Genomic DNA, 18,932 nt, shown 5'->3' on the forward strand with positions numbered 1-18,932 from the left:
AAAAAACCAGATGTGCCCCAAACTCCTCTAAAATTCCTACAAACCTCCTCCAACACCCTTAACTCCTGGAGTCACCCTCCCTAAATCCCCACAAAACCGTCTTAAACCTTGAAGGCTCCCCCAAAACCCCCCTAAAACCTGGCCAACCTCCTCCACCCAAATGCTCCTAAAGCACCCTTAGAACCTATAAAACACTCTCAACTCCTCCTTCAATTAAGCCCCCCCAAAAGACAGCAAAAGACCCAGGACAGCACAGCAGACAAAGAAATTTTACTCAAAAAAAGAGAAGAGTGGAAATCCAAACGGCATCAGAGATAAAAATGGGCCTGCACCTGCCAAAGGCTTACAGACTCCTCTTCCATATTCCCAGAGCTTCCTCCCACAAGGCAATCGTGGTACTAGAGGGAAGGGCAGGAGCTGGTGGGAGCCTGCCTTTCCCTCTGTAACTTTCAGGGGGGAAAAACAAAACACCAAAAACACACACACACACAAAACCCAACCAACAAAACCACCATCAAGAAACCAAGTAACCTCAAAGACTAAACCCAAAAGCAGAGTTTTCCAGGTGGGATTTATTTCTTCTTGAAAGTTAAAAGGAACAGACTGAAGGTTTCCCATTTACAGTTGTGCTGAAGTACCTCAGCACTGGTTGAAGAGACACTGGAATTAAGGGCCAGAGTGGCACCATATTGATGGAGTGCTGAGTGACAGCTGAGCACCTGCACTGCTGCTGAGCACCACCTCAGCTCAAAGCCTCTGGGAGCAAGGCTGCATGGGGATCTGAACCTGGAAGCTCCCACTGTGTAGTGTAAAACCTTACACTGCATGTCAAGGACAGCATCTAAACCACACATCCCTCAACAGCCTTTTCAGTTCTCTTCCAGTGGCCTCAGCTGAAGACCATGAGCACTTGAAAGAAGCTCGTCTTCTGTCTCATCAGGCTTCAAGGTGTTACAAGGGCAGTTGTTGGAATGTGCCAGAGGTTTTACAGTCAGAGAGTGTGATACTGGATCTTCTACATTTGTACCTTAGGCCAAGAAAATCTGAGCCCCAGAGAACATAACATGGCCATTGTGAGGAATGGGAACATCACATGAGAACAAGAAACGTCATCTGATACAGACAATACACTGAAGGGCCAGAGAGGTGTTCTGACAAGCAGAAGTTCCCAAGCATTCCTGCTTTCATGGAACACTCAGGGCTCCCTCATGCTGTGCACCAGCAGCAAGAGAAGGGGCGCTGCTGTCAGTGCTTCTGCAAGGTGGCAGATTTCTGGCAGGTTAAGAACCAAATGGTTCACATAAGCACTATGGCACCTGTCTGCAAGAGGAGTGTTAAATTCCCTTGATTCACTTCCTGCTGTGAGGGTGGTTTGACCTCCTGAAATCTGACTGTTCAAGCCAGCTTTTACATGGGAAAAGACAGTCACATCGATGCAAAAGGTGGCTATCCACTGGTGGAGACCAGGAGAGGCACTCTTCAGCAAAGACTTTGAGCTTTTGGAAATTACCAAGATGATTCTGAGGCAATTGCTTTAATTTGCCATTTCCTGGGCTCCACCCTCAGCAACAGCATGCCACAGCCTATGGCACTCTGCCACGAGGGTGAGACAGAACCAAGCCACACAACCACAGGGAAGAAAGATCAAGACAGCAATAGCAAGGTGCTGCCTGGGAGGCAGCCCAAGCCTTCAGACTTGCCCATGTGTGTAACATGGGGAACGAGCTTTGGGGTGGGGAAAAACAACAACAGAACTGTCCTAGTCCAGAATGGCTGCTGTGATACTTCCCTTTGAGTGGTGCCTGAGGCTCTGCTGCCTATCTCCAATGGTGGATAAAATGCAACAGCAGAACCCAGCCCCCAGGGAGCAGTCATGATTTTCAGCTTCTTGAGACATCCCTCTGCTACTTTAAAACTGCAAGTATGTGGGAGGCTGGTGCATACAAAGACCTATTTAAATAAGAGTTGATAAAAACCCCAACAAACAAAAGGAAAAGAAGGCTTTGATGGAGGCTTGCAAAAATGGTTCTCAACATTCTTTAAAACACCTCTTTCTTTGTTGGCTTTCCTTCTCAACTACAAAGTGCACTTTTGGTTTCCTGAGTTGAAAGGAGTCAGCATGGTTCTACTGAGGTGAAATACAAAGTTTTGGTGGGCCTTGATCTGCTGAAAATGAAATAATAATAAATACTGGGCAAAGGATATCCCTAAAGAATTGTTTGTCTCCTTCCATTTTGAAGTTGAGCCCAAGAATGACCAAATCTTCTGGACATGGTTATAAACAAAGTGGCTAAAAAGAAGCTCCACCTGCAGTGTGAGTGGGGCTGACTCATCCTTTCCTACCCGGATTGTTTGCACAGCCCTGCTGCACGCAGTTCCACAGCCAGCAGTGACGCAGCTCCACAGCCAGCAGTGACGCAGTTCCACAGCCTCTTGCCTCAGAGGTAGCCACATCTCCCTCTCAGCCTCTTTTTGTGCCCCTTTACCAGGAAGGATGCTTTGCATATCAAGTCTGCCGCTGCGAAATTGGAGCTGCCTCTTCCTAGTGCTACAAGCATAAATATCAGCAACTGTTTGTCTTTCCAAGATAGCTTCCTCTGAAGCAAGAGAGGAGAGAGAAAAAAGGAAGGCTTTGTGTTACTTTATTGTCAAAGCTAAGTGTGACTATAGAGTGCTGAATTAACAGACAGGGGCAATCATTTTGCTAAAAAGTAGCCAAGGGAAAGCTTCACAAATCCAGGCAGATCCTGACATCTGCACAGCCAGAGCTGCTATCCAAAATGCCAAGAGAAAGCAACAGGATCTTTGCTGGACTTCATACAGGTTTGGGGTTCAAATTCAGGAAGTATGTTGTAAAGGAAAAAAGGTGGAGTCATACTCCAGAAGCATTTGGTTCAGTCTGAAGCAAAGGTTACAGTCTGCCGCTAAGCATTACCCTGGTGCAGCACCACCTACGATTACTAAACTGCTGCTGCCAGAAGGACATCTAGAGCAAGACCAAAACTCCTACAAGATCACCTGAACTGCACAGGGTTATAAACTCACCTCTGCTCTTCCCCTTTAAAGTCAACACTCAGACTTGCCTGTCATCAGTTCCCACAGGATGTGTTGGGATTTAACTCTCTTGTTCAGTTTTGCTGGAAGAGGGATATCCTAGAATCATTTAAGTTGGAAAAGACCTTTAAGATCATTGAGTCCAACTACCACAAGCACTGAATTATATCCTGAAGTGCTACATCTACATGCTTCAACACCTCCAGCAGCCTGTTCCAATGCCTGACCACGCTCTCAGTAAAGAAGTTATTCCTAATGTCCAATCTAAACCTCCCCTGGCTTAACTTAAGCCCATTTCCTCTTGTCCTGTTGCTGGTTACTAGGGAGAAGAGACCAACATCAGCCTCACTACAACCTCCTTCCAGGTAGTTGTAGAGAGTAATAAGGTCTCCCCTCAGGCTCCTTTTCTTCAGACTAAACATCCCCAGCTCCCTCAGCCACACAGGACTTCAGTTGTTTGGACGGAGCCATTAAATAAACATGAGCAGGACAGGGTGTGCTGGCAAAGGAGCACGCATGCACGCCTGTTTGCCTGAGGGGAACGGACTTCATTCCTTGGTGGTGTCACAGGCAAGCCTCTTTTGGACATATTTATGCTGGAACAGACTCCACTTTTTTTTTTTCCCCAGCCCCAGAGGGATAACTTTAACAAAATTTGTATTTCCTCCAGATTTTTTCCCCCCCCCTTAACAGCTTGCTTAAGGAAAAGAGAAAATCAGTTCTTGATCTGCACAAAGATCTCTTGTGTTTGGTCCCCAAGTTTGGGAGTTACTCACCAAAAGGCAGGAAAGCTGCTATGAGCTGCAGTGCAGTGGGGGAACAGAACAAGGACCCCTCTAAGCTATTCATACAGATATGGAAAAAAAAGATTAAAGAAAGGGAAGAAAGGAGGAGCCATTTTTGAGGCTACAGCTGGCATTTTTAAGGGGTCAGAGAACAGGAGAGGAGAGGGAGTGTGAGAAAAATGCTGCTTCCTATCCTTCTGTGAAATGTCTGCAATGGAAGTGTTCCCAGGCCAGGAACTAAAGCAACATTTCCCTCCCCCCACCCCTGGAGTTTCTAGGCTGGCTCTCCATTTGAACAGCAGTATAAGAAGGTTACTAATTGTTCCCTACAATAAGCACATACCAGGTTGGTTTGCTTCCCCATCCCCAACCCATGTGAGCCTTTACTAACACAAGTCTTGTTAACCCCAAAGTCTCAGTGGCATTGTTTCCACATACAGCTCTCTGTGTGCATGTGGAACACACACAGGAATTCCCCCAAATACTATTACACAGTGAGTGTTCTTTCTCAACACCCTTGCTCTGCCCACCCCACCTCCCTCCCCTTCCCCAGGCCAATGTATTTCAGACTGGAGCTGAAACCTCTCGGGAGCCACCCAGCCCTTTTGAGCACTGCAAACTCGTAGGTGCATGAACCAGTCCACCTCTAGGGCATGTGCTGACACATGCCCTCTAGTTCACAACACTGATTCCTTGGACTCAGTATCTGCTGTACTGCTTGTGTTGGACACTGGGTTTTTGTGGGTTACCAAGGGCGACGTTTCCCCTTCAGCCTTGCTGTTAGCAACTGCTTCTGTGTTGACTTCTTTTAGCTCCTGCTCTTTCTCTTTGTTTGCCTTTTCATTCAGGTAGTTAAGGATGCCTGCTCCAAGAGCATCCCCCTCCACATTCACAACCGTGGTGGTTCGGTCCCTGGGTAAGCGTGGAAACAAAAAACAAAACAAAGCAGCAGGCTTTTAGCTTAGGAGAGTTAGGAGACAGTAAGGGGAGCTCATTCCCCCTGCAGAGCCATCAACAGCAGTGGAGCTAGACACAGGAGATGTTACCAACAGATATGTTCCACCCAAGTATCATCACCACTTCAGAACTACAATTGTGCACTGGAGGTAGTTGAATATCAGCCCAACCATTATTATCAACTGGATCCTCTCAGGCATCCTTCTTTTCCCAGCCCACCTCCTTCCTCTTTCCCTTTCTCAGGCCAGCATTCTTCTTTAAGCTAAACCAGGACCTGCACAGAAACCTGTCAGCTGGAAAAACACCCCTGTGAAGGGATTCAGATAGTTTGTACCATACTGACAAGTGATTTCAGCCCACTACCCAGTTTCAACCAGATGGCCTGAAAGCAGATGATGCTCTTAAATTACCAGACCATGCTTGCTTCACTATCAATTAAGCTCTTAAGCATGCTGTAATTCATTAAATGCTCCTTGTGAAGGAGAAGCAGAGACACCCTGCTCCACAGGACTCACCTAAACTATAACTAATGACTTGCAGGTGGAGTTGCTGGGTCCTCAATACTTAGTGCAAACCAAATTCTCTGGGCCTTCCTTAATCTAATTTAGATAAGGTCCATAATATACTTTCTGTACTAACAAGACATAACTATGCTAAGTGGTGAGACAGGCTCTTCCAGAGCTGGGCAAGGAGATAATCTCTCATCATTGAAGGAGAAGAATGGTGCTTGGATGCACCAGCTGTGATGAGTGTCACAATCTCTCTGTGACCCTGCCCTACCTGTGGAGAGCACCTCTCTGTGACACTTGTGTTGGTGCTTTGACCAGCCTTGGAGTACAAAAATAGCTCCAAGAAGAGATGGCAGCAGCTATGGTTCTGGTGGAGACTTGCTTCATGTATGACCAAGAAACCTTTGCACCACTATTCATACCTCCATGAACAAACTTTTCTAACTCTACCAAGAGTGGTGCTAAACCACATCCCTCAGCGCCACATCTTTGACTCCCTTCAACGCCTCCAAGGGTGTGGATTCAACCACCTCCCTGGGGAGCCTGGTTCCAGTCTTTGAGAACCCTTTCAGTGGAAAAGATTCTTTTAATCTCCAACCTAAACCTCCCCTGGTGCAACTTTAGCCCATTTCCTTTCACTTCATCACTTGTTACTAGGGAGAAGAGACCAACACTTGCCTATCTCCAACCTCCTTCCAGGGAGTTGTAGAGAGCAACATGGTCTCCCCTCAGGCTCCTTTGTTCCTCACTAAACAATCCCAGTTCCCTCATCTCCTCCTCACCAGACCTGTTCTCCAGACCCTTCATCAGCTTTGTTGTCCTTCTCTGGACCCTCTCCAGCATCTCAATCCCCTTGTAGTGAGGGCCCCAAAACTAAGCCCAGTACTCCCAGGCACTGGGTGCATGGGGACAATGTGCAGATATGCATGTGGCTTAAAGTACTTACACAATCCAGTCCACTGCTAATATCAAGGAGAGGTCGTTGGTGGGAAGTCCAATGGCCTCCAAGATGATAGCAATGGTGAGGACTCCTCCAGCTGGGACCCCAGCTGCCCCCACGCTGGATGCAGTAGCTGTCACCCTGCAAATCAATTTGTGCAGCTGGTTACCAGGAGCCCTGCAGCACTCCCCTCCTGTGCTTACATCACACATTCCCCCACCATGGGAACTATAAACAAGCTACAGCCTGGGACACATGGATCCTTTGCTTCCCTGGCAATCCCTTTCCTGATGCAAAGTAATGGATACAGAGCACTGCTGCTCAGCAGGCATCTACAACAGCTACCAGGGCAATGGTCCTGTGTTTGACAGACAACCCACGAAGCTCTGTCTTGCCGCTTACTCAGGTATCCACTTCCAAGCCATGTCTCAGCTCAAATACACTGAGTGCTTTATACCTCCTGGCCCCAAAGCACAAAGGTAAACTTTGCCATGCAGGGTGCTGTCTCCTCTCTGCATCTTGTTGCAAATACACACCCTAAATCAGAAAGTAGAAACCTGTGGTGCATGTGCTACAGACACAGACTACACTTCATGTGCAGATGTCTGCACTAGGGCTTTCCTTGGGCTACCACTTAGGCTTGTGTTAACACTCAATTCATTAGCAGTACCTAAAACACTAATTTGCTATCTACAAAGGAAGTAATGCCCTAGCCCAGCTTAAACTAACAGAAGGAAGAAAATGGCCGGGGAGAGTGAAAGAGATGCCAGGAACCGTCACTAGGAGGCATCCGGTGGGCAGAGCCATTGCCTTTTGGCACATTGTACAACTCCTTGCAGGATCCTGACATAAGGGATTCTGAGGAAAGAAATTCAAAGAATGACCCTTCATAGGGTACAGCAGTAGGAGGATATTCCAGGCATGGAGGGAAGAGAGGCCTAGAGAAGGAGGCAGGACTGAGGTGGTAGAGGGGATAATAGAGCAAAGCAGCAAGGAGGGGAATACTGATGGGTCTGGCTTGGGAAGCCATCCTTGTGATGGTAACAAGGGCAAAGGTAAGCACAGGCAGAGTTCTTAGTGTGAAATTGACACACAAGGAACTGGGGAGCTGGCAGAAGGATCTAAAATATCCAGAAGGAGAGTCAGGGGTAGCTTTTGGGGTAGAGTGGCATGACTCAATTACCCAGCTTCATGGTGAGTGGAGGGTGGGGGAGTAAGATGCTTACAGAAGGAGAGGAAATTCATGTGAGAAACAGCTTTAAACAGCTCAAAGTCTGTTTCACAATTCAATTACTCCTCCCAGGTTCCAGCTTTTATTAAACTGAGATCCTGGCAAATTTTATAAAGCTTGAAAGGCTTTAATCACCCTGCAATTATGCTTCACAGCAGCTCACAAGATTTAGGTGAGAGGTGTGGAATGCAAACCAGCTATTAACAGAGAGACCACAGGCCTGATCATGTCTGGGGGCCAGCAGTATTTGGTTGCAAGAGCAAGCAACTTACAGAATTGTGAAGATTTGCCCAGGGTTGAGGTCAACATTGTTGAGCTGAGCAATGAACACAGCTGCCATGCACTGAAAAATTGCAGCTCCGTCCATGTTCACCGTGGCCCCGATGGGAAGGATGAACCTGCTGATCCTCTTGTCCACTCCATTGTTCTCCTCGATGCACTTGATCATTGAGGGCAGAGTGGCTGAGCTGCAAGCACAACAGGCCCCAGTCAAACACAAAGCACCAGGGTGTGCCCTGGAAGGTAAGTCACTGTCTCATGGCTAACGTGTTGCAGACAGGACTGTCAGGACAACACTGCCATTTTGTAATCCCCCTCTGTCGTGAGAGCAATGAGGACCTACCTGCTGGTCTTGAGTGGAGGGGTTTGATAATTTTCTTCCATTCAGAAGTAGCTGCTAAGGTCTGTAATCTCCCACAAGCAAGAACTCATGACTTCACAGAATCACAGAACTGTCAGGACTGGAAGGGACCCCAAGTTCCAACCCCCCTGCCATGGGCAGGGATACCTCACACTACATCAGGTTACTCAGAGCCACATCCAGCCTGGCCTTAAAACATCCAGAGATGAGGCTTCCACCATGTCTTTGGGCAACCTGTGCCAGTGTCTCACCACCCTTATGGTGAAGAACTAACTTCTAATCTAATTCTCCCCTCCACTAGCTTGGATTCATCCCCCCTAGTCCTATCACTACCCAACATCCTAAAGAGTCCCTCACCAGCTTTCTTGTAGGTCCCCTTTGGATATTGGAAGGCCACAATTAGGTCTCCTGGGAGCCTTCTCTTCTCCAAACTGCACAACCTCAACTCTCTCAGCTTGTCCTCATAGCAGAGGTGCTGCAGCCCTCTGATCATCCTTGTGGCCCTTCTCTGGACACAATCCAGCATGTCCAGATCTTTCTTGTGGTAGGGGCTCCAGAACTGGACACAGTACTCCAGGTACTTCACACAGTACGCAGCCTAACTGTGAAATGATGAAATCTCAAGCCCACAGAAACACTGCAATGAGTGCCAGTACAAGCACAAGAGGGAACAGTAATCTCTGTCAATGTTGTACCAGTACCTTCTCAAATGAAGATAGGCAAAAGAACAAATAGTAACTGTAAAATCAAATAAAAGTCATTGTTGGATTGATTTCTTACATGGTAAATGAGTTTTAGTCACAAACCCTCTTCTACATTGTGTGCTCCACGTCCTGTGACAGACATGCATCTGCTTTTGGAGAAGGCCCCAAATGGTTTTTATACATTTATGATATTTGATCAGGTGTTTGCCCCTTGACAAAAGTGTAAATGACAGGCTTGGTAGTTGGGTTAAGATAAAAGCTGATCAAGCCAGATCTTTGAATTCAATAATGTTAACTCCCTGTACACTAGCTAGTAAGTGTGCTTTGCTCCTGCAAAATTAGTCTAAGCCTGTTCCAGATCCATCTGAACTTGGAGAACTAAACTTCTCAGGACAGAGTCCCTCACTACTGGCCCCCATTTCACTGAAAATTGGACAGCTGGCAAGATCTTCCTAAGGCAAGTACCTTCAACTCTTCCACACAAAAATTTCCAACTCAGACCCATGCCACGAGTGCAATGCTTTAAAGGAATTGTTTTCTATAGCTAACCCTCAGCAACTCTCTACACTCAGAAGTCTCCTTCTGCAACCTCAGCAACAATACTTACAGCTGAAACTCCACCCAGTGTGGTATAGGGATATAATCAGGTTATGGTAATGAATGCAACCACAGGCTCCAACCCCAAAAGCAGCACAGAAACCCACCTGGAGCAAGTGGCAAAAGCAGTGGCAAACGGTGTGATCAGTCCTAAGAGAAAACGATAGGGATTTTGACGCGTAGCTGCAAAATAAATCAGGGGCAGAATGATTCCTCCATGGATGAAGTGGCCCAGGATAGAGGCAAAGATGTATTTTCCCAGGCTGGTCACCAGAAGCACAATATCTTCCATTTCCACAATCTTGCTCCCAACAAGGAACATGATGCCAATAGGTACATACCTGTGCAAAGAAAACATTGCCTGCCATTAAGAACAAACACAAAGCCCTGCAGAACATGCCCCTCTCCATCCTGGAGATAACATTCCTCTAAAGAATATCCTGCTCCTGGGGAAGGGGAGCACCTTGTTCTCCACTCATTCAGGCTAAGCAAACTTGCAAGGCCTCTCTAAGCTATCTTGCTTGGTGGAAGGCAAACAGCCAAACTGAAAAGCTCTGTTCACCTAGGCCCTCGACCACACAGCTAGGAGAGAAGTCAAGTGGGAAGCAGAAACGCTGACAGAATCTACTAGGACACAACAGTGCTGTGGAGTTTTAGTCCATCAGGGACGGGGAAAGACCTAAAGCTGAAGTCACTGTTGAAGGGACAGCAGGTGGTAGGAAAGAAAAAGCAGTATCATGTCACTGGAGCAGAGAAAGGGGTGGAACAGCAGGATCTGAGACACGTGGTGACAACCAGCAGAAGTATTAAGCTAGGTCATGAAAATGGTAGAGACTGGGTGCCAACATATTTAATGTAGGAAAGAAAAAGCTATGCTCATGCCAGACAGCTCAGCTGAAAGCTGCTGAGACACGTGCCAAAGACAGCAATTAGCTCTGCTTACTTGCCTACAAAGGACTAAACTAAATGATCAGGGTTTTAGAGCTTCCCTCAGCCAACAGCCACGTACACATTACCATGGCTCCTATCTAGAAACATGCCACGTCTTAGCGCAGCAGCATTTGTTTGAGCTTTCCTTTGTTAGGAACACCTGGAGCTGCTCCAGGGGGAGGGCCACCTGCAGGTCTCAGCCACACCTCCAGTCCCAGTCAAGCAGCTGGCAACAACCCTGATGAGACAAAATTGCCCTTGCACCTACAGCACAAGAGCTACTAAATGAACTGCAGGAACCACTTCAGGCCCTGGGTCAGCTCTTCTGAAGTTCTACTTAGGATGTCTGTCTCAGTACACTTCTACTTCTAAGATTTCTTAATCTTAAAAGACCACCCAGCTCTCAAAAATCCTGCCAGGCACGCACATGACTACAAAAGCTCTGCCTATACCTCCCAGAAAGGAAGAATGGTTTTTCCTCCCACCCTCCCCTCCAATCCAATGCCCATTTCCAGAGAAGCTGATTTGTAGAGTCAGGACAAACTTCAGAAGGCTTGGTTAAGCATGCAAAGGTTGAGAGAGGTGGAAAAGCCTTAAGGCTGCCCAGATCACTCACTCCTTCCTAGCCTGCCTTTCCCTCAGGGGCTCTGCAGCTCCTCTGTTGTGTAGATACGGCACTTCAGGGCATGGTGGTGTTGAGCTGACCTTTGGTGATCTCGGAGGTCTTTTCCAACCTCAATGGTTCTGTGATTCTGTTTTTCTGCAGAGGGCAGCTCTTCATGCCCCTTATCAATGTGAGCATTCTCCTTCTCTTCTCCCTTGGCCAAATCTCTATAGGGGCCTTGCACTGGGTTACACCCATCCAGGGTGGGGTTAGGTTTTGAGAGCCCTGCTTCCCCCTAGGGGACAAAAATAACCTGATCCAGGTGGATGTGGTTTCTCCCTCCTGGGAGGAGGGGTCCCTGGGGTCTCAGTTAGTCTGCTCCTCTCCCCCTTCCTGTCCAGCAAGACTATAAGGGGGGGGGCAGTGTTGGTTGCCATCTTTTCCTGTGCTCCTGCCTTGCCTGTTCAAAAGGACTCACAGCTGCTGCTGGCCTCATGGTTCTGCCATGTGATTGGGTCTGATCTTCTCCCTGCCACATCCACGCTTCTCTAAAGGCCTGAAATCCACATACATCGAGGCAGATACAAGGCCATCCACATTTGGTTTTGTCTGTTTTCCTATTCAGCCTTATATCCCCTACCCCTGTAAATCCCCCCTGGTACTGAGATAGATATATATATATATATATATATCTTTTGTTAAAAAATGTACTTCTACTTCCAAACCAACTCCAGATTATTTTTTGGTAAACTCCAGTTAAGGCTTACACCACCACAGGCCTGTTGAACCTTCCCCACTTAGTCACTGGCAATTCTGCAACATGCTGCCTTTCAACTATCTTTCTGAGCATCCCAGTCAGCCAGATCTAGCTGAGACCCACTCCTGACTGAGCTCTGCAAACATGAACACCCAATTCAGAGCTGAGGCTGGACTCCTTCCCTTGAAAAGGGAAACTGGAGAGGAGGGAACTGAAAGCCAAGACCAAAGTGCTACTCAACATGAGAGAGGCCACGAGCTCAAGCTGCCTTTTCTCTTGGTAGTATTTTACCTTTGGGAAGGACGTGCAGCTTGAGAGACTTTGAATAACTACCATGACAAGGCAAAAAAACCTCAAGGAAGGCAAGAGAACAAATACAGGCTATGGCTGCAGTGTTAAGAGTCAGCTGCGGCCCCAATAATCCACAAAGCAAAGGATTATATTACCAGCCTGTTAGCACTGCAACCAGCTAAGCACAAGAGCTGCCTCTCACCAAGGTTCAGCATGCAAGGAATTACACTCAGGAGCAAAAGACTTAAGCTGCTTTCTGGCTTTGAATGTTCACTCCTTGACAACAGCAACTGTTGCCTGTGTAAAACCAGGTGTTTGGCTAAAACCTTTCTACTTCTTAGAAAGAGGGAAAGAAAAATGCAGAATGGAGAAAAATGACCTCTGCTAAGGTGAGCTGACAGCTTTTCCAACAGCTTTGAGAAGGGAGTGAGCACTGTCCCACTGTCAATTTGTTGGCTGGCTGCCCTTAGGAATATTTTTTCCACATGAAAGCTATTAGCACCATCGGTTTTGCAGGAGCAGCCTAGACCCATCCAGCTGCACAAGAACAGCCACCACAACACTGCTCTGAGGTCCAGGTTAATCCTACCTGACAGAAAACCCAGTCAGAAGGCTGGTCATGCCCCAATTCAGGTGCTGAACAGCTCTCTAGAGGTGCCAACACTCACTTCCCACCTAGTGAGAAAGTTCAATGGGCTCCAGTTCCTAGCATACAAATTTGCTTGGGTGCCAACAGCTTTATGAGATCAACCAGAGCAACATTTGTCCCTAAACATGTCTGGACTCCAAGGAAGGAAGTGAAAAAATGCATTTGCTCATTAATAGGCAGAAGACAATCAGCCTTAGAAAATACTGAGAGAGATGTGAAATGGAAGAAAGCAGCATCTCTGAAGCAGCAAGCCCAAAGAGCTGATGGCCCTGCTCCTTAGTTCCTGCTTCACCTAAGAAACAGACACCTTAAAGGAACAGAGATTTAAAACCCCACTGCATAATTCAGGCTCTGCTGATAACAATGACAAAACATTCAACAGTCAGCAATACTGTTTCAGTAGGACAGACAGCAGAGCCCTGGGCACAGTTCCTCCCTCCTGCACAAAGGGTTCTCTATCAGTGGTGCAAGTGGACAGATGGGGCACTGCATGCATGCACTCAACAGGCTCTCTCTCAAACTTCTCACTCTCTACAATTCTCTGAAAGGAGGCTGGAGCCAGGAAGGGGTTGGTCTCTTCTCCCTAGTAACCAGTGACAGAAAGTGGCTTCAAGTTGTGCCAGGAGAGGTTGAGGTTGAATATTAGAAGCAGCTTCTTGACTGAAAGGGTTCTCAAAGACTGCAATGGGCTCCCCAAAGAGGTGATGGAATCCTCATCTCTGGAGATGTTTCAAAGAGGTAGAGATGTGGTGCTGAGGGGCACAGCACCAGACTTGCTAGAGTTAGATAATGGTTGAACTTGAAAATCTTAAAGGTCTTTTCCAACTGATGTGATTCTAAGTAACCCTTTGGCCAAGTGGTTACTACATCAAGGCATTCATCTACAAGCATAATTTTAGTTACACAAGACATTCAAGTGCAGTCCAAGCACAAGCATCCCTGACCTTCACATGACCCTACTCCTCACTTGGTCACACGATGGCAGCTAGCCATGGGCTTATGATGCTTTGACATAGAAAGCCTTTCCACTAATTAATCAAAAAACAAGCCCTGGAGAGGATTTTGAAGTGACCCTCTGAAGTGCTCCAGGCTCCTATCTTAAGCTATGCATGACTGCCTAATTACAGGGCAGGAACAAGAAGAAAAGACCCCACCACGTGACACTAGGACATCCACTTTTCCTCTGATGAGTGATCTGGCAGGAAAAAGATGGAAAGATGGCTAAATGGTGAGATTCATGAACTAAGCACCAATACTGTGCTGCAGATGTATCTGCAGTCACACACTTACCACATAATCCAGGAAACCAGGACCATAGTTGCCTCATTGAATGAGTTAAAGAAGCGGATCAGATCTTCCCCTTCCTGGCCAAGCTTTTTCAGAGCCACTCCTAAAACCAGAGCGAACAGCACCAGTCCCAGGATATTCATCCCTTCAATCTCAGTACCCACAGGGACCTGTAGAGGCAAAAAAAAAAGGCTTGTTAGACACAAGAGTGGCATCAATCCCAACAAAAGGGTCACCTCCTTTTGCTGCTGCCCAATCAATCTGAAACCAAAGAGCAGAATCGATTTTGTGGAAGGGGATCAAACAGATCTCAGAGTCCAGACAGAAGCTTCCCTAGTTATGAGTTGGTGTGAATTCACTGGAGAAGGGAGGGGCCTGACACTACCTCCCCTCTTGCCTTCCAGTACCATACCTGTGACCTGCACAGGAAGCCTCCCCAGTTTACTCAGAACAGGCGTCACTGCAGACACAAACAGCACAAGCACCAATCACGTGTGGTTAAAAGACTGAAATATTCCTCCCTGTTCCCCTGTGGGGAAAGATGGATGTGGTAGAAAGCACAGGTGCAAATGATGGATATTACTGGCACCAACTACCTAGCTCTGCTTATTCCAGCAAGCATCATTCACTGTTGACACTATGATAATTCTACCACCTAAATAAATCATACCTGCAGGAGTGAGTCTTGCAGCATTATGGCCCCAAACATGCTCTTAATTCATAGAACCATTGAGCATTTGGGTTGGAAAAGATCTTTAAAAGATTGAATCCAACTACAATCCAACTCTACCAAGTTGTGCTAAACCATGGCCCCCAGCACTACATCTTTGCCTCTTCCAAACACTGACACTTCCAATGGGAATCTGCTCTCAAGCTGCCAGCTCTGTTGTTTTAGTGCAATATTTACCAAGGTGAAAAATCAGAGAACGACCAAGGTTATGAAGCAGAAAGTGAGGAAAGGGACATACAAAGGAGGCAAACTGTGGAAACCTGCCCATTTACCTGTTCATGTCAGCCACAGGAGATACAACAAGAACAGAAGAAAGACACATTTCCCTTCTTAGAAATCAGGTGGCTGCATGGTAAAAGTAAGAGGCTAGAACCAGGACCCAGCCATTGACAGAAGCCAGTCTACTCACAAGTCTGCTCTGCTGGTGCTCCACCATTTATTTCTCAGAGAGAGATGGAGCTTGTTTGGCAATGTAATATCAAACAATCTCAATGAGTGCTCTTGTGGCTACATAGAAATATAATTGTTTTGATAACCTGGGGTTTTTTTTAAGCCCTCCAGGCTTGGCAGTACAAGCCTAACATGTTAAATTGTTGTTTTAATTGGAAGGGCTTCTAAAAGAGCTTAGGTTTGTGTACAAGTTTTGGCCTCCTGGCTAGTTTGAGTAGATAGTAGCTCAACACTAGGAAATAAAAATATACTCTGAGCTAAAAGCTTGGAATGAATACTGACTGAAGAACTTGGGATGCTGATCTGCTAAACCTGACCAAACCAGCAAGCTGGGGATGGGATTTTTGCTGGAAGCTGAACTGGACTGTCTCTCAGTGGCAGGAGGAAACTGCAGGGACAGGGATGAAGCACAAATTATACACAACAGCGTGAAGATGAAAGTGCTGCTAACAAGAGTGTTTACAAGCAATGAAGCTTCTGGCTCTTTTAATTTGCTAGCTACAAAATAATTAGATCTAAGAGCTGCAATTTTTGGATTGTTCAAGGCTAAATTTTGTCAGGGTTTATTTGATTTCCAACTGAAAGAACTGAAAGCATGAGTGGGGCACACTGAGTCTCCAGAGATGGCCAAAGTAATGTGCTGGTTTATCCACACACAGTAACACTTTTCTGCCTGGAGAGTCTTGTCTGTATTCTGGTTTGTGTGCCTGAAGAAAGCTCTGCACTCTTCTGGGCTTAGAAAAATTGGGACAAACCCCCCCAAACACAAACAAACAAAATAACCTCCCAACACCCCCCACCCCCCCCCCCAAACAACTAACCAACAAATCTCTTTTGGGGTCAGAAAAATCAGACCCCAAAAGCCCTCCTACTGATTGACTAAACTGTCTGTGCACATGGCACACACACATCATCCAGTTTTCACTTCTGCTGGTAAAACATAACTCCAGGGTAGGAAATAAAGGTTGACCATGAGGCTGAAGAGAATTCAGCAACCTGTTAGTGACTATTTATTAGTACCAACACACAATTCAGTGCATGAGGCTCAGATTTTATGACCAATTTCATTTGCAGGAAGGCAGTGCATGGGAAAACAGCAGAAAAGAAAGATCTGTTCCATTCACAGGGTGTGACTGCAGCAGCTTCATTTAAGAATTACAGAATTCTTAAGGTTGGAAAAGGCCTACAAGATTATCAAGTCCAACCACCAACCCAACACCACCACACCCACTACACTATGTCCCAAAGTCTACACATTTTTTCAGCACCTGCAGGGACAGTGCCTACACCACCTCCCTGGGGAGCCTGTTCCAATGCCTAACCACTCTCTCAGTAAGGAAATTGTTCCTAATATCCAATCTAAACCTCCATGGTACAATTTCAGGCCATTTCCTCTCCTCTTATCTCCTGCTAGATATTTGCTTCTTAAGTCATTAAACACAGAGGTGTGAGCCTGAAGCCCAGAAACTTGCTACCGTCTGGGCTTCTCAGGGATCAAGTCTCAGGAAGGAGGCAGAGGCGTACTGAATCTGCAAGAGGATTGCCCAGCTTCCCACCAGCTGTGTAGAGTACACAGTCACAGAGCAGGACAGAGTTTGGGAGCACACAGGAGAGCAAGAACCACAGCTCCTTGTGTTTAACTAGCAAGGTCACTTCCCTGGTTAGTGAAGTCCAGGGCTCCTCTAGATGACTGAATCCCCTCCAGCATCAGCCACTCCACCTTCTCAGAACCATGGGTACCAAAGGCTTGCCAGATTTTGTTCTTAGGAAGGTATAAGAGGGCAAGAAACAGGTGTCTCCAGTTAGCTACAGTCAGGACACAGGTGGCCTTTTGTCTTAACCTTCACACTCCCTTACTGTGTATGAATTGGCTCATTCTCCTTGAACTCTCCTATATGTCTCCAGAATGATAATACATGGAACTTAAGTCTTCTTTCACCCTTGGAGATGTCTCTTTCCACCTTGCTCCTGGCACTACAATCACTGCTGCTGCTATTTTTCAAGTACTCACACTTACTAGTCCTTCAAGCCTAGCTCTTGTGATCTGGGGACACCCAAATTTTTGGCGACCAGAGGAAGAGCTCTGTGCAGCCACCAAAACCTTTCAGCTGTTTCCCTCTATTCACTGTCACCCTGCCAACCCTTTCAGGTCTTGCTCTCCCTTCCTCCCTCTTGAACCAATTTTTTCATTCAACACGACATTTACCATCATCTCACATCAGGGCAGACGTACCAGAAAGTGCATCATTTGCACAGAGTAGTAACTAACTACAAGAAATTACTCCCTGAAAATTGAAGGCACGATCTGTGGCATTCAGAGAATTTCACCTCCTTGCAGCACAACAAAGAACGGGTCCAGCAGTAAATTCTCAGCGGAAGATCCTCTCAATCCCAGCCTCTAAAACTGGCAGATGCTGAACAGCCTTTTTGTACTCTAACAGAAGAGTGCATCACCCCAAATGAGCTGCCAAACCAAGCAGCATTGTGGACACAAAACAAAACCAGCTTTAATGAGAGCTCTGTTCCTGGATGAACGACGGGACACGTTATTGTTTGCTTGAAATTGTGTGTTCTGGTAGGAAGATTCATGGAGTTCTGCTGGTGCTTGAATCTCTCTGAAGATGCCATTGTGTTTTAGCCCTTGAAACAGAATGCTTATCAAGGAAACAACTGCTGACATTGAGCTGTCCCCCAGTAGTAGGTGGCTGAAAAGAAAAGGTAGTCATGTGGCGTGAGGAAGAAGAGCAATCCCCGGGTTGTGTCCTTTTACTGTTGCCACAATAGGAACTCAGTGTCCCCCCACCAGGCTCCCCATGCTGCAGATGGGGAACTAAGATAGCCTGTGCCCTTGCCAAACAAACAGAGAGGATGTAGCCATAAAAGCTAGGTAAACATGAGGGAAGCGTGTGAAACAACACAGAGGACAGCGCTGAGCGGACATCTACGTGCCCCATTATTCAGACCAAGCACAAACTACCCAGTGGTGAGGAAAACAAATATAATCAATGGAAAACTCTGCTCTACACCACTGGTTTGGGAAGTGGAATCAAATATTCTGCTGACGACAGAAAACATGAGAGGAACAACATCTTGTTTCCAGGGAACCCAGCTTCTGTCACTACGATATTTATACTAAGTAGTATCCAAAAATCATAGCTTTGCTTTCCAGACTTAATCCTTATCTACCCATAAATAATATGGACAGACCAGTACTGAAACTGAGCTCACAAAGCTGAGATGATGTTCTCTTTCATTTGGCCCACTCTCACCCTAGAGACTGCAGGGCGTCTTCTGGAATTAAAGATCTTCAGCTTCGATTTTGCTCCAACAACTGAAAGCCTTGGAAAAGCAATAGCAGAAATAACCTTTACATCATCACCACTGGCAAAAACAGGCACCAGTGACAAATCCAGAGTATTTTTTTTTCCTGATATTGCACCAAACAGGAGCCTGATAAATGGGAAAAGAAAAGAAAAAAGTGAAAATAGAACTTGAAATAGCCAAAAGATGCATTCTTCTCTCTCCAGAAAGAGGGATGGCTTTGGACAAACATTAGAAAAGTGCTTTACAGCCAGGCCTATGTCTAGGGGATAGGGTTGGCCCTGATGGTTACCAAGAAGCCCTGATCAAACTTGACATTGAAGATCAACAAGAGTCTCATTCACTTTTCATTTACCCTTGGTTAAATGAAGAGTAACTGTAATCTGCAAGCAAACACACGTGTCCAGTGCACATTGCTACAGCCTTTCAGACTGAAGCTGGCTTTTCCCAGCATGAGGCTGCATGGGCATGTACTGCCTGAGGACACACTGGTGTG

The 18,932-nt window shown here is 46.5% G+C and overlaps 1 protein-coding gene across 1 annotated transcript in view; it reads right to left on the bottom strand.

Annotated features, from left to right (window-relative positions):
• Positions 1–255: 255 nt before the first annotated feature.
• Positions 256–18,932, bottom strand: part of SLC1A4 (solute carrier family 1 member 4) — a 33,598-nt gene continuing 14,921 nt past the window's right edge. Inside the window, exons 4-8 of the mRNA XM_068153083.1 lie at positions 13,939–14,105; positions 9,525–9,758; positions 7,749–7,943; positions 6,252–6,386; positions 256–4,751 (exon numbers count right to left, since the gene is read on the bottom strand). Coding sequence (XP_068009184.1) covers positions 4,517–4,751; positions 6,252–6,386; positions 7,749–7,943; positions 9,525–9,758; positions 13,939–14,105 — 966 coding nt within the window. The 3' untranslated portion in view covers positions 256–4,516. The remainder of the gene's footprint in view (positions 4,752–6,251; positions 6,387–7,748; positions 7,944–9,524; positions 9,759–13,938; positions 14,106–18,932) is intronic.

Source organism: Melanerpes formicivorus, unplaced genomic scaffold (genome assembly GCF_026170545.1).
Source record: "Melanerpes formicivorus ecotype bairdi unplaced genomic scaffold, bMelFor1.0.p_v2 SCAF_25, whole genome shotgun sequence".
Taxonomy (NCBI): domain Eukaryota; kingdom Metazoa; phylum Chordata; class Aves; order Piciformes; family Picidae; genus Melanerpes; species Melanerpes formicivorus.